Genomic DNA, 14,272 nt, shown 5'->3' with positions numbered 1-14,272 from the left:
TACAAGCCTCCTTTGTTCCCCCACTGTCCAAACTATTAATTTGGACTAAATATCTTATCACTAGACAGGCTTCTTCATTCTTTGGGGACTGAATATACTGTTCCCTCTGCCAGGGAGGACTCTCTCCTTTCTCCCTCTGTACAGTGGTTAAAGGTGAGTTCACATCCTACCTCTGCATCTTGTAGCACATGACCTAGAAAAATTAGCATTTCTGTGCCTCACTACCTTTGCCTGAAAAATGGAGGAAATAAATATCTATTTCATATAATTATTTGGAAAGGTAAAATGAATTTACATATATATAAAGTATTTAGAACATTGTTTGACATATACTAAGCCATCAGTCTATCTTAGAATTATTACTATTATTCTTCATCAGGCTGTCCCATATATACCTGACAAAATCAGTTCTGCTCTTTCCGTTTCCATTGTGTTTTGTTGATACAGCTGCTGTAATTTTTTTTTTTTTTCGGTCTTTTGTCTTTTGTCTTAGGGCTGCACCTATGACATGTGGAGGTTCCCAGGCTAGGGGTCTAATCAGAGCTACAGCTGCCGGTTTATGCCACAGCCACAACAGTGCCAGATCCGAGCTGTGTCTGTGACCTACACCACAGCTCACAGCAACGCTGGATCCTTAACCCACTGAGCAAGGCCAGGGATTGAACCTGCAACCTCATGGTTCCTAAGTGGATTTGTTTCTGCTGTGCCACGATGGGAACTCCTGCTGTAATTTTTCAAAGGTTGTTTTGACATAATATTCTAACTTGCTTGTTTCTTCCCTGACAAGGGAGGGTCTTGAAGAACCAGTACCTTAAGATTTGTGCGGGTGATCTATTTATTTATAACGTGGGCAGTATTTGACATGTCAGGCATTGCACTAGGCATTGAGGATACAAAGATAGATTATGTATAGTCAAATACATGTGAGAGGAGGATTAATTGGAAATCTATACGAACTTTATGTGAACTTTGGAAATTCTGTGTGCACTTCGTGGAAGGAAAAAAAATCCATAGTTAAATCTGGCCTTTTTTTTTTTTTTTTTTTTTTAACATTCTCCTCATTAACCTAGAGTTCACATAGTTCAAATATAGAGGGGAAAAATTATCTAACCAGATTGTATTACCAGAATCTATGAAGGGGGATGGAGTAGGTTGGTTGGGTAAAACAAATGAACTAGTATCTAGATTTCTATTTCGGCTTTACACACATTTTTAACCTTAATCTGTGCAAACCCTGTAAGTAGTAACTTTTGGCCCCTTGTAATGTCAGAGATTAGAAAAATTTTCAGGTGTCTCAGTTTATGGCCAGTCCAAGCCTGTGCCTTTTCCCCTACCAAGTGTGCTGCTGTGAGGACTATGTAGTCTTATTGGGAGTGTATACACACAAGTCCTTTTGTTCTGAATTTTCAGCCTTTTGTTGTCTCCACCAGAAACACAAACCTTCACTCAGGACTTCTTATCTGAGGTACTGTGACTAATAGATATGGACATATATTGCCCTTCCATGAGAGACAAAGAGGAAATAATGCCAAGAAAGAGTAGGAGGCAATCAGATCATCATTAGAATCTCTGAAGAATAAAAATAAAATGGCTTGAAAACATACTTTGTTGCACTCCCATGAATTGATTTAGTCTTTATTTCTAAACTATACTTTTAAAATGATTGAGTGGGTGCCCCCTAGTGGATAATAATAGCAATAAAACAAAAGGCAGTTCTATTTTTTAACCATCAACATTTAGTTGGTTTTCTAATCTATGGAAGTATACCAATTGTTCTTAGCAATATATAGATAATATTATTTTTTAAATCTTCATTATTATATAGGAAGGTAGAGGGAGAATAGAAAAGTTGAAAATCATATAACAAACTTTGTCCAAATAATATGCAATTTTAAAGGGACATGTGAGCACAGGCAAGTTATAGCAATCAAGTTTCACATCCTCCGAATAATCTTTCAGAAGATTACTCTGCTCTCCTAAGGCCTAAGTGGGTACTTATTCTCCTTTCCCAGCTGCCCTTCTGCAGTTGTCTTTGTCCCACTTTGCAAAAAGGGACACAGTTTCACCATTCTGACTCTTCCACACTGCATTCCTCGAGGGCGTCAGAAACTTGCCTGGCCAGAGACTATTGATTGGACTGTTGTTAGAAAGTAAATGACTCATGACTAAAATTCTTTGACAGGTCATATTGTTTCTAAGATTTGCTTTCAACAAAACTAAAGACCTACAGTTGAGTTGGGTCAGCTAACAGATCATTTAAAATATTTTTGAAGATATGTCACTTAGTGATTTGAGATTATAACTCAGAATTTTAACAAAAGGGAGATACTTGTTTAACAAAATGTATTTAATTCTTACTTAAGTGAAGGTTTTTCTCAGCATTTCTAAAAACACAAAATAGGAAATGATGTTGAACCCTAATCATTATAACACTAGGTGATGTTCATTCCCGGATATAAGAGGGAGGAAAAAAGTTCATTTCATTAAGAGATAAGTTTCCTATAAATTTTTCCATTTTATGTTTAAATAATTGAATATATGTTACTTTGATCAATTTTGTGCTAATAATTTTATTGATAACTGAATCCAGAAGTTACCATTTGGCACTTAGACCTTTAAGGCTGCAGTGAAAACACACTTAGTATATACACGTATGTGTGTATGAGAGAGAAATATGATAGGTAATAAAGATTAAAAGCACAAAAATATATTAGGATAAAGTTTTATGGGGAAATAGACTGTAAATAAAAGGAAGAGGAACAGTGTAAAACTTCCATCTGTTCAAGAAAAGTCAGTCCATGAATTTTTAAATGGACAGTGATGGGTTTTAAAATCACTCTGGTATTTAGGTTTCACTGAATACATTTTAAAAAGTACTATAATTTATATTTTAAAATGTCAATTTTTACAGTATGCTGGAAATTACATCCTTAAAATGTGGTAAAGATTTTGATATCAACTCAGAATGTTCTGGAGGGTACAGTTTTTTTCAAAATGCTGTCAGTTGACATACTAGTGAAACATTTGCAGGTGACTGATTTCTAGGTCCCATTTTTGCTGACTGCTGATTGTACTTGAACTTCTGGTCTTGGAGATTGGTGAGTGGAGCAGCTTCAGACTTCTCATGAATCTTGAGAGGAGGCCTGGAGTGTGGCACCTGGCCAGTTCTTTTGGGTCTTCTAATATGACTCTCTCCACTGTCTGCTGGGCTACTTGCCCATCCATCAGAGCTTTTAAAGTGAGTAGCCACCGGCATGCCTGTACCAGGACATCATTACAGCAGTGCAAGCCCTGGAAAGTGTGTGTGTATGTGTTGGGGGGAAAGGAAGTTACTGGCAGGTGGTTGCAGCAGGAGCTGAGAGCCGCATTAATACACAACTTTGCTTTCTCAGGGTTGAGAAACACCAGCCTGAGCAACCTTAGCAGTCACACTTAATTGGTTTGGTCCTGTTGCAGCTGGTTCTCAAGGGCCACATGTGTCAAGTGATTCCCGTTGTTGGACACAATAGGCCACGTTAAGAAGTGTGGGGCCACTGACACTAGGGGAGGGCTGGAGTAGAACTTCTTTCTGTCATCTGCCACTTGTGCTATAATACCAGAGCTTTGTAGTCCATTAGGCTTTAAAGCCATTGGCTTTTGAGTCAGGGACTTCTGCTTAAATCGCATCATGACTAAGTTGCCAAATCTTTGAAAGCCTCAGTTAACCTGACCTCAGAGATGGGTGTAATAACTACCCCTCACGGTTGTCATGGTGAGAGATAAGCATTGTAAGCATCTGATCAGTAGTTTTTTATTATCATTACTATGAGGGTGAGGTGGAGTGTGTGGATTGGGTGGTAGGTAGAAAGGCTGCCCTGGGTAAATAACTGCTCCCTGAAAAGCAAGGAGAGTTAGTAGGAACGTAAGTCAGGCTGTAGGTGGGTGAGAGAGGGAGGTCATTCTAGGGAGAGGGAGCAGTTTATTCTGAGACTGTTAAAGGCTAGAGAAAATTGGGAAGTTAGATAGTTCAGTAGGCTTGATGTAGGTTAGGCAGAATTAGAAAATATATTTGTTCTGAGCAAGGCTTTATTTTATCTAGTTAAAGAAAGAGGTAGAATAATTTTTGAAGATTTCTGCCTCACTTTACCTTAAGTACATGTTTTTAAATCTACAGTCAAATGCTCTACTACTAAGCTATACCCCTCCTGTGTTTTTAAATCTAATGAGGCTCTCCCCCAAGAGACAATGACTTCTCATTTATTAAGACTTAAAATTTATAGGAAAATGTTAACACTCTGTCATCTTATACACAACCTATATAATCTCCTGCCACACTAGACTGCTTTTAATTCCCCACTCCACTGTCCTCCATTGTAGCTCTGTGCCTGTTCATGTGCTCGGGCCTTTGCTCTGGAACATGTACTCTCATTTTATCCTGTGGCTGATTCCTCCTCATCCTTCAGGATTTAACATATTGGATCATGTATAAGGATCAGTGGTGTTCCTAAACTAATAATCCTTTTATACAATAAGGTTAAATGAAATATGCAATATTAATAACTTTAACTGGGGGATGTGAAAGAAAATGTGAATAAATGGAGAAACATACTGTGGTGAAAGTTGGAAGGAATATAATGTTAATTCTTCCCAAATTTAGTGAATATAATCCTCATCGAAGTTACTATCTTTCTATCTATACAAGTATTTTAAAAAATATTTTTAACTGACCAACTGATTCTTATGTTCATCTGAAACAATAAACATTCTAAAATAGCTTTGGAAATTGTAAAAAAGAAAACAAAAAGAATGGAGATTTGCCCTGTGAGATAACCAACTGAAAGTGTCCAACTCTGTTAGCTAAGGGATGGACACATCAGTTAAGCCAAGCCACTCCAGTCTGTATTAATTAAATTATGTTTCTGAACATCATTTCCCTGTTGCTACATGACCCAACACTCTGAATAGGTTTTCATCTAGTTTGGAGGGTAGGATTAGGATAGACTGACATAAGATTTATAACCGTGGCATTCACAGATTTCCCTTTGAAGTCCATTTTAATGCTTTGGTTCCCAAAGTGTGGTCCTGGGAATCAGCAGCATCAGTAGCACCAAAAACTTGCTAGAAATGCAAGTTCTCAGGCTCCATGTCAAATCTGCTAAAACACCTGGGTGGGGCACAGCAGTCTTTTACACATATGTTCTTAAAAAGATTGTCATCCTCTAGTACAGTTGAAACACTGCTCTTTTGGTGCACATCATAGTAAGAAGCAGTGAAATGCAAATGCAGTTTCATTTATTAGCCTCAATCGAAATTCACAGGGCACACTTCCAGTCACAGGTGTTACATTTCAATCCAGCCATTCCTCACAGAGGCAGCACCAGGGTGAGTAGCAGCTGGAATTTATTTAATTGACCATGGTTAATGAGGCTCCCAAACAACTCAGCTAGAAAGGTCAGCTCATAAGTAAATTAAATATTTCCTGCTGTATCATTTGTCACTTGATGTGAGCTTTCGATTGTCAAGAGATCTAACTGTTGGACCGAATGAAAAATTATGATGGTGAATCTGCTAGGGAGATGGAGGCGGGGAAGAGCCTGCACCATCAACCCATGAGTGATTTTTAAACCATTCTTGGTTTTATATCAACTGAGCCACTGATTGCCTCATTAAGTCTATTACTATAGGGTCCACTGTAGTTAGCTTGACATACTTTCAGCTTCATCAGAGGAAAACTTGAACACTTACTCCTTTAAACACTTTTTAATGATAGTACTTTTCCCTTCAATATTAATAGACTTAGGTTTTAAATTTTGTCTCTAAGAAAACGCTTCCTTGTGCCAAGAGTGATAGACTAAAATCTGTTTTAATGGTTTTGAGGTAGGTAAGTATCTGATTACTAAGATAAATACTCCATACCTAGGTAAGTACTTATTTTAATGGCCAAAATTGATACAAAAGAAAAAACCCACGATGAACAGAAGAGCAAAGGTTATTTTTATTAATTTTTTTATTTTATTTTTTTTGATCTTTTGTCTTTTTAGGGCCGCACCCACGGCATCTGGAGGTTCCCAGGCTAGGGATCAAATTGGAGTTGTAGCCACCAGCCTACTCCACAACCATAGCAACACCAGATTCGAGCCGCATCTGCAGCCTACACCATAGCAATGCCAGATCCTTAACCCTCTGAGCAAGGCCAGGGATCAAACCTGCATCCTCATAGAAGGTAGTCAGATTTGTTTACATTGAGCCATGACAGGAACTCCCCAAAATAGCAAAGTTTTAAATATAGACAGGAATATAACAATGCTGGGTTGAGCCTTATGGGAGCCTGAGGCAAAAGGAAAAGTCAGTAATACTTCTCTTGGCTCTGAAAATTACAAGTAAGTAAAGTAGAAAACTCAGATCATGTTCCCTTGGTTGGTGATATAAAATTGTATCACTGTGTATGACATTAATATACTTTTGTTTTTCGTTTTCTCTCTAGGGATATACTAACATCTCCATCCTGTTGGCAATATGCTGTTCTTCTTAACCGGTTCAATTATCCTTTTGAACTGGAAAAGGATTTACATTTGAAGGGCTACCACTCACTCTTTCAAGGATCTTTGCCCTATAATCCCAAATCAATGAAGTGTTACCTTAGCAGAACTCCACACAGAATGCCTTCAGAAAGACACCAGATTGGAAATCTGAAAAAATTCTATCTCCTGAATGCTGCCTCTCTTCTCCCCGTACTGGCTCTGGAATTGAGGCATGGGGAGAAGATTCTGGATCTGTGTGCTGCCCCTGGAGGTAAATCCATAGCTCTGCTGCAGTGTGCTTATCCAGGTAATGTGCTTTTCTTTCCATAATTGACAACTTTTATTTTATTTTTATTTATTTATTTATTTATTTTGCTTTTCAGGGCCACACACAATATATGGAAGTTCCCAGGCTAGGGCTTGAATCAGCTGCAGCTGCTGGTCTATGCCACAGCCACAGCCACACAGGATCCGAGCCACAACCTATACCTATCTACACCTTGCAGCAATGCTGGATCCTTAACCTACTGAGCAAGGTCAGAGATATAACCTCATCCTCACAGACACTCTCTCTTTTTGCTATTTCTTTGGGCCGCTCCCACGGCATATGGAGGTTCCCAGGCTAGGGGTCGAATCAGAGCTGTGGCCACTGGCCCACGCCAGAGCCACAGCAACGCTGGATCCGAGCTGCGTCTGCAACCTACACCACAGCTCATGGCAACGCCGGATCGTTAACCCACTGAGCAAGGGCAGGGATCGAACCCGCAACCTCATGGTTCCTAGTCGGATTCGTTAACCACTGCGCCACGACGGGAACTCCAGATTTTTTTTTAATGTTATTGTTACTTTTACACTTGAGAGCCTCGTATTGATATCCTTGGCATCTTTCTAGGCCACCAAAATGTATACAATTAAAATCATTTTTTGTATCATTGGACCATAGGTTCTAAGGCAGTTATGTCCAATAGAAATATAACATGAAATATGTAATTTAAAAATTTTGAGCAGTCTCATTGAAAATTAAAAGAAACAGGAGTTCCTGTCATGGCGCAGTGGAAACGAATCTGACTAGGAACGATGAGGTTGCGGGTTTGACCCCTTGCCTTGCTCAGTGGGTTAAGGATCTGGCATTGCTGTGAGCTGTGGTGTAGGTCACAGACGCGGCTCAGATCTGGCGTTGCTGTGGCTCTATTGTAGGCCAGCAGCAACAGCCACAGCAACAGCTCCGACTGGACCCCTGGCCTGGGAACCTCCATATGCCGTGGGTGCAGCTCTAAAAAGACAAAAGACAAAAAAATAAATAAATAAAAGTGAAATTAATTTTAAAATATACTGTAACCCAATACATCTGAAGTGTTATTTCAACATGTAATCAAAGTATAACTTATTAATGAGATATTTTGCATTCTCATTTTCTTACAAAGTCTTTGAAATTGGTGTACATTTTACACTTAGAGCACATTTCAGTTTGTACTAGGTGTGTTTCAAGTGCTCATAGCCTTATGTGGCAAGTGGATATAGCATTGGACGGTGCAATTCTAAAGATTTTAGAAGTTCTTTTGAAATGACTTATTACTGTTATCACAAAAATAATGAAATCTGTGTAATACACATTTTTATAAATATTTGTTAAAAGTAATGTTGTCATTGTAAATTATCTTCTTAATGAGATGATAGAACTTTTAAAATACTACCTTTGATTGCCCTGGAGGAACATTACTTACAACTGGATGAGACAGAATTCAGCATCAGTTCCATCTGGTTTTGTTTGTTTGATGATTTTGTTTTGAAAGTGCAAATGCTGTTCATATAGATAAAAAGATAGAAATGGTGGGAACTGTCTTATAGTTGTCTCACTAGTTCTTTAAACTCCTGAGTTACAAGCCCTAATTACATAGATCTCTTACACCAAGGGTCATTTTTTTGTTTTTTTAAATTTTTTATTAAAGTATATTTGATTTACAATGTTCCTTCAATTTCTGCTTTACAGCCAAGTGACCCAGTCATATATATATATGTATATATATATATATATTCTTTTTTTTCATAGTATCTTCCAATCATGTTCTAATCCAGGAGACTGGACATAGTTCCCTGTCCAAGTAGGCCAAGGGTTATTTTAATCATGTACTAGGTGAGCACTGGTTAGGTCTGGTGTTTGGTGGGTTTTTTTTTTTTTTTTTTTTTTGCTTTTTAGGGCCACATTCACAGCATATGGAAGTTCCCAGGCTAGGGGTCAAATCCCAGCTGCAGCTTCTGGCCTTCACCACAGCTACAGCAATGCAGGATCCAAGTCGTGTCTGCGACCTACACCACAGCTCACGACAACGCTGGATCCTTAACCCATTGAGCAAGGCCAGGGATCGAACCTGCATCCTCATGGATCCTAGTTAGGATCCGTAATGGCTAAGCCACGAAGGGAGCTCCCTCTTTAGGTCTGTTTTTGAAGAAGGCAAAGGATTGGAAAGCCTCTCAATTACAAAAGGCTGTGTTGCCTAGTTATAGGAGACTCATTCACTTTCTCAGCCAAAACACTAGGGTGTTGAACTACCTTTGGGGCTTCGAAGGTTTCTTCACCCTGGCAGAATTTGTAATAAAATTCTGGATGGGTGGGAAGCTTGCTTTCACTTGTAAAGTTGGTAAAGGGCTGTTGTGGAAAGTGAAGCGCTGACCAGAGGTGTTCTCTTTTAGGTAGTCAATGATCTGAAAACATTATTTTGAAACTATCTAAGCCTGTTTATCCCTTAGAAAGTTATGTTATTCTCAGGGAATGCACATCCCAGTTTGAAGACTGCTAATTTATATCTTCCTAGAGCGCATTCCCATTGAAATAGATTACTAACATTTTTATGAGAACTCTGAGTCCATTTTTAGTAGGAGGTATTGGTGCAGATATATCAGTTAGCTCTATATTTAGGTGAAAACATGCCATGTGTTTCCAACTTGTGGTTAAAACTGTTGAAGCTTGCTTTTTTTTGATATATGAAATCACAACAAAAGAGATTATTTTGTAAGATTGACTTATTTCTATAATTTGAGCTGAAAATGAAATTTTATGGAGTCGTGTTGTAAGGAATATTACTACTTTCACTCTGTGTTTGGCAGTACTCTTGTTTGTTACATTAACTTCAGATATAGAATTTTTAGGATTGTGAAAGATGGAAGAGAAATGCCAAATTTAGGTGCTGTTTTGAAAAGAGGGCATTTTATTTCTAGATTATCCTCATTAGTAGACTATACGTATTTTACATGTTTATGGTAAGGAAATTCCAGATTAGGAATCCAAAAGCAAACAGATATATTTTAGGAGTTTGAAGTGGAAAGGAATCTTGTTCTTACATCAAGGGCAATGAACAACAGGCAGTATTCCAAGTAAAGTAGCTTTTCATCTAAGAAGGGCTAATGATAATGGTTTACTAAGAAGTACAGATGTCTTCATGCTGATGCTCAAAGCCCAAATTAGGTTAACTGCAGTGCTTGAATTTGGAATGCGGAAGGCATGCTAAAAAAAAAAAAAAAAAAAAAAAAAAAAAAAAAAAAAAGCTTTTATAAGCAAAACCTAAAATGATGGTTACACTAAATGTGCAGTTATCTACTGAATAAAGATCAGTACTGGCCTTTATTCTGGGCCAAAAGGCTCAGAGCTTTGAATGATTAAAAAGCTAATTTTTTAGGATGATTAAAAAAATTAGCGTCCTTCTCTTCTGGCCCAGCTGTTCTCACCTTTTAGCACAGTGAAGGATTTTCTATTCTGTTTTTGTCAGCACAGCCTTAGTAATATCCTACTGTTGATAGAAAAAGAGCAAACAATTCTGCTTCTAAATAAGAAGACATTAACTGGAGTTCCCGTCGTGGCGCAGTGGTTAACGAATCCGACTAGGAACTATGAGGTTGCGGGTTCGATCCCTGCCCTTGCTCAGTGGGTCAAGGTTCCAGCGTTGCCATGAGCTGTGGTATAGGTCGCAGACATAGCTCGGATCCTGCGTTGCTATGGCTCTGGCGTAGGCTGGCAGCTACAGCTCTGATTCGACCCCTAGCCCGGGAACCTCCATATGCCGTGGGAGTGGCCCAAGAAATGCCAAAAAGACAAAAAAAAATAAAAATAAAAATAAAATTAAAAAAAAATCCAAAAAAAGAAAAAAGAAGACATTAACATATTAAGAATGGCCAGCATATGGAGTGGCATGATCAACTTTATTGTTGAGGGCTGGCATGAAATTCTTTTTGCTGTCAGTAATACCTTTTTTACATCTAATTGGCCTTTGGTGGTAGAAGATTAGAAAGATTCCTTTCTTGCTTTCTTGCTCCCTCGTCCCTCTAGGCTTTTTGCACACCCAACAGTTACCACTCCCCCCCCCCCCCCCCCCCCCCCGCTTCTTCCCCTGCTAATTCCTTTCCTTTCTCAGGTTTTCACTGAGGAATCAACTTTCCTAGAAAAACCTTCCTAAAATCCCCTGAATTAGATACACTTTCTTTTTTGAAATAATAACAACAGTGACCTTTTTGGAACATGTAGTAAAAAAAAAAAAAAAATCAGAGTTTTCTTGTGGTGCAGTGGGTTAAGGACCCAGCATTGTCACTGCAGTGGCTTGGATCACTGTTGCAACAAGGGTTCAATCCCTGGAGCAGGAACTTCCACATATCACAGGTGTGACCCAAAACAAAACAAAAAAATGTAAAGCTGAGACTCCAAAATGCTCTTCCTGAAAAACTTCAATGACTTTTTCTAGAATTTCTTAAATTCACTCCTTTCCTACTTAGATGAGAAAAAAAAAAAAAAGATTTCATTTATTTTTGACAAGTAAAGCATGAAATTTAATTCTTTATCAATGTGGTAAGTCTTAGTGTATGTGTGAAACTTGGATTGCGTTGCCTCATATTGCATATTTTTAAAAGTTTAACCACTTTTAAGATTATTTCAAGTGAAATCTACATCTAGACCAAATAGCAATGTAGCCTAAATCTGTATTTCAACTGCGCATTATTTTAGAATGCTGAATCGAGAATCTTGACTAAAGCTATAGTTTAATGAAAAGCTGCCCTGATTTTCAGTTTTATCAATTTAAATATTTTTTATTATAATGCCATGTTTCACATCAGTTAAGTCACATTTAGTGAGCGTGTACTACGTGCAAGGCATTGGTTGGTAGGTGTAGAGCTCTGAGGGATATAGAAATAACTAAGACTTCTGTTTCCTGTGGTATGGAAAACTACATGTTTTAACCAACTTTCATGCTGAAAACAACTTTAAAATGTAGAATACAATATTAAAGAAATAGAAAATCTTTTTTTTTTTTTAATTTTTAAAAACTTTTGGTTGTGCCCGCGGTCTTTGAAGGTTGCCAGGCCAGGGATTGACCCAAGCCACTACAGTGACAACGCTAGATCATTAACCCACTGCACCACAGGAGAACTCCAAGAAAAACAAAATCTTTTAAAATGCATCAGTGATCCCCAAATACTCAGTAGCCAAAATTTAAGAGATTTGCTACCTAGGAGATAAATTGAGCAGTGAAGCTGGCTTTTGACTTGAGAGCATTTGCTTAATCAGACAAACTTGCATATTGATTTTTATTGCTTCATAAAAATGTGGAAATAAAAGAAGAATCCAGAGCCTGCTCAAGTAGAGCATCTGCTAGGAGACCAACTTATAAAGCTGAAACTCCAAAATGCTGTTGCTTCCATGTGAGGAAAACTAGGAAGAAATTGTCCTCTTCAAGGAACTAAAAGGAAGACTATATTCAACTTTGAGGAAAGGACATACCCTCTAAAATTTTGTAACTACAACTAAGCAGTATAGACCATTATATTTAAGTTGAAGAACACTGAAAATGAAAAGACCATCTTAAAAGCAGCCAGAGAGGATAGTTTACCTTCAAAGGACAATAGTTAGACTGAGGATTGATCTCTGAGAATAATAAGGGAAACTAGCATATAGAGGAATGGTATTTTCAATGTGCTAAGGAAAGATGACTGTCACTCCAGAAATTCACCTATTCACCAAAATATCTTTGAAGAACAGAAGTGAAATGGGCATTTTTTTTTTTTTAGAAAAAGAGAGAGCAAGAGTATAAGTTTGTCACTAATAATTCTGGAAGAAAAAGAAAAGCCATCATAGATGGAAGATACAAAAAGAAATGAAAAACCACAAGGTGGGAAATAAATGGGGTAAATCTAACAGTTGACTGTATAAGACAATAAATAATAACATTTTATGTAATTAAAAAATTTAAGTCCTGGAGTTCCCTGGTGGCACAGTGTGTTAAGGATTCGGCATTGTCATTGCTGTGGGGTGGGTTCGATCTCTGGCCTGGGAGCTTCCGTATGCCATGGTACAGCCAAAAAAATCCCAAATGAATCCCAAATACACAATGACAATAGCATCTTATTTAGGAGAGAGTATTATAAGATTTGTGTATCTTTTAGGAAAAATGGTGGCGATTGATTTAATTTAGATTTTTCTTTTACATGTGCTTGTTAAAATCTTTAGGGTTGCCACTAAAAGAATAGATATAGAATGTGAAATATTTAAATCAGAAAAAGAGAGCTTCAGGATGGAATGGAGGCATGATTCTTTCCTTTGAGACTCTTAGTGTCTTGTTAGGTGGACTGGAGACAAACTGTGACTTTGTAGGCTGTCTTGGCCCCCTTGTATGCACCATCACAGATGTGTTTGGCTTCAGCTTGTTTCCCAGCTGCAGAAACCCTAGCAAAGCCTCATGCCATCTGCAGTTTTCTGCTGCTAATGCTACTGTTCCCACAAATTGATGCACCTTTGGATCGGTGTCCACTGACAAGCAGAGGTCACCACATTCAGTGCTTGCTATACCTGGTCTAGAGACTCTCTGGCTTCCTTAGTACTTGCCCAGAAGGGCCAGATAAAACCAATGAGAGGCTGGGAACAAGAAGAAGCTAGTAGATTATTTGTTCTTTCTCCCTACTCCACTAAACCCCAGTTTCTTCCAAGTCTCAGTAACTTCAGACTATGGACAAATCCTGAGAGCCCGAGCAAAGCCAGTTTGATTACAAACACTTTCATACTCATGCTCCCTCCTTCCATGATTTACTTTCTTTTTTCTCTCTTGCTTCCCTGGGATTGTACCCCTTTCATAATGTAAACTTCTGTCCTAGACTGTCTTCTAATGATTCCAGGCAAGAGCTTTCAGACACCTATCCATAAGCTGCATTAGTGAATCTTCCAACCCTCCCCCCGAAATAAACAATGTAAACTAAATAAGAAAGAATATACACCTGTACACATATAGCTTTAAGGTGATTTTTCTACTCCCCCCCAACAAAATTGATGCCATCTCCTGAGCTCCTTCCATATAGAAATTTGGAGCCTGGTAGTAGCAAAGGTAAACAATGCACATGCATGCTCTGTTACAACATAAAATATGGTAAATACTATAGGAGAGGTATGAAGTGTGTTTGAGAAATGGACCAGTTAGTCAAGTTTGGTGGAGCATAGAGTATTTTAATAAAATAGTTGGAAGGAGTGTTAAAATTGAAAGATTCTTTTAGGGTCTCACTATTACCGACCTTGAATTAAACCTAAGTGTTTATTTAGTGAATGATAGTCATTAAAAGTTTTCAACAGTGGAGTGACAATCAGAAAGAACAGTGTATGTGTATATATATCTATCTATAGATATATACACAGATATTTTTGAGCAAAGAGTTTTATAAATTTTCCCACTCTGCATTAGAATTTCACCCTCAATCAGTTCTTTAGCTTTGTTTCCCTAGTAACCTGACAAGAGATTGTCATT

The 14,272-nt window shown here is 38.0% G+C and overlaps 1 protein-coding gene across 1 annotated transcript in view; it reads left to right on the top strand.

Moving 5' to 3' along the window:
- NSUN3 (NOP2/Sun RNA methyltransferase family member 3) overlaps positions 1–14,272 on the top strand; it is a 59,287-nt gene that overhangs the window by 4,719 nt on the left and 40,296 nt on the right. Inside the window, exon 3 of the mRNA XM_003358877.5 lies at positions 6,464–6,807. Within this exon, the coding sequence (XP_003358925.2) occupies positions 6,464–6,807 (344 nt within the window). The remainder of the gene's footprint in view (positions 1–6,463; positions 6,808–14,272) is intronic.

Source organism: Sus scrofa, chromosome 13, assembly GCF_000003025.6.
Source record: "Sus scrofa isolate TJ Tabasco breed Duroc chromosome 13, Sscrofa11.1, whole genome shotgun sequence".
Lineage (NCBI taxonomy): Eukaryota > Metazoa > Chordata > Mammalia > Artiodactyla > Suidae > Sus > Sus scrofa.
Note: the sequence above shows the minus strand (reverse complement) of the source record. Positions and strands in the feature narration are given on the sequence as shown.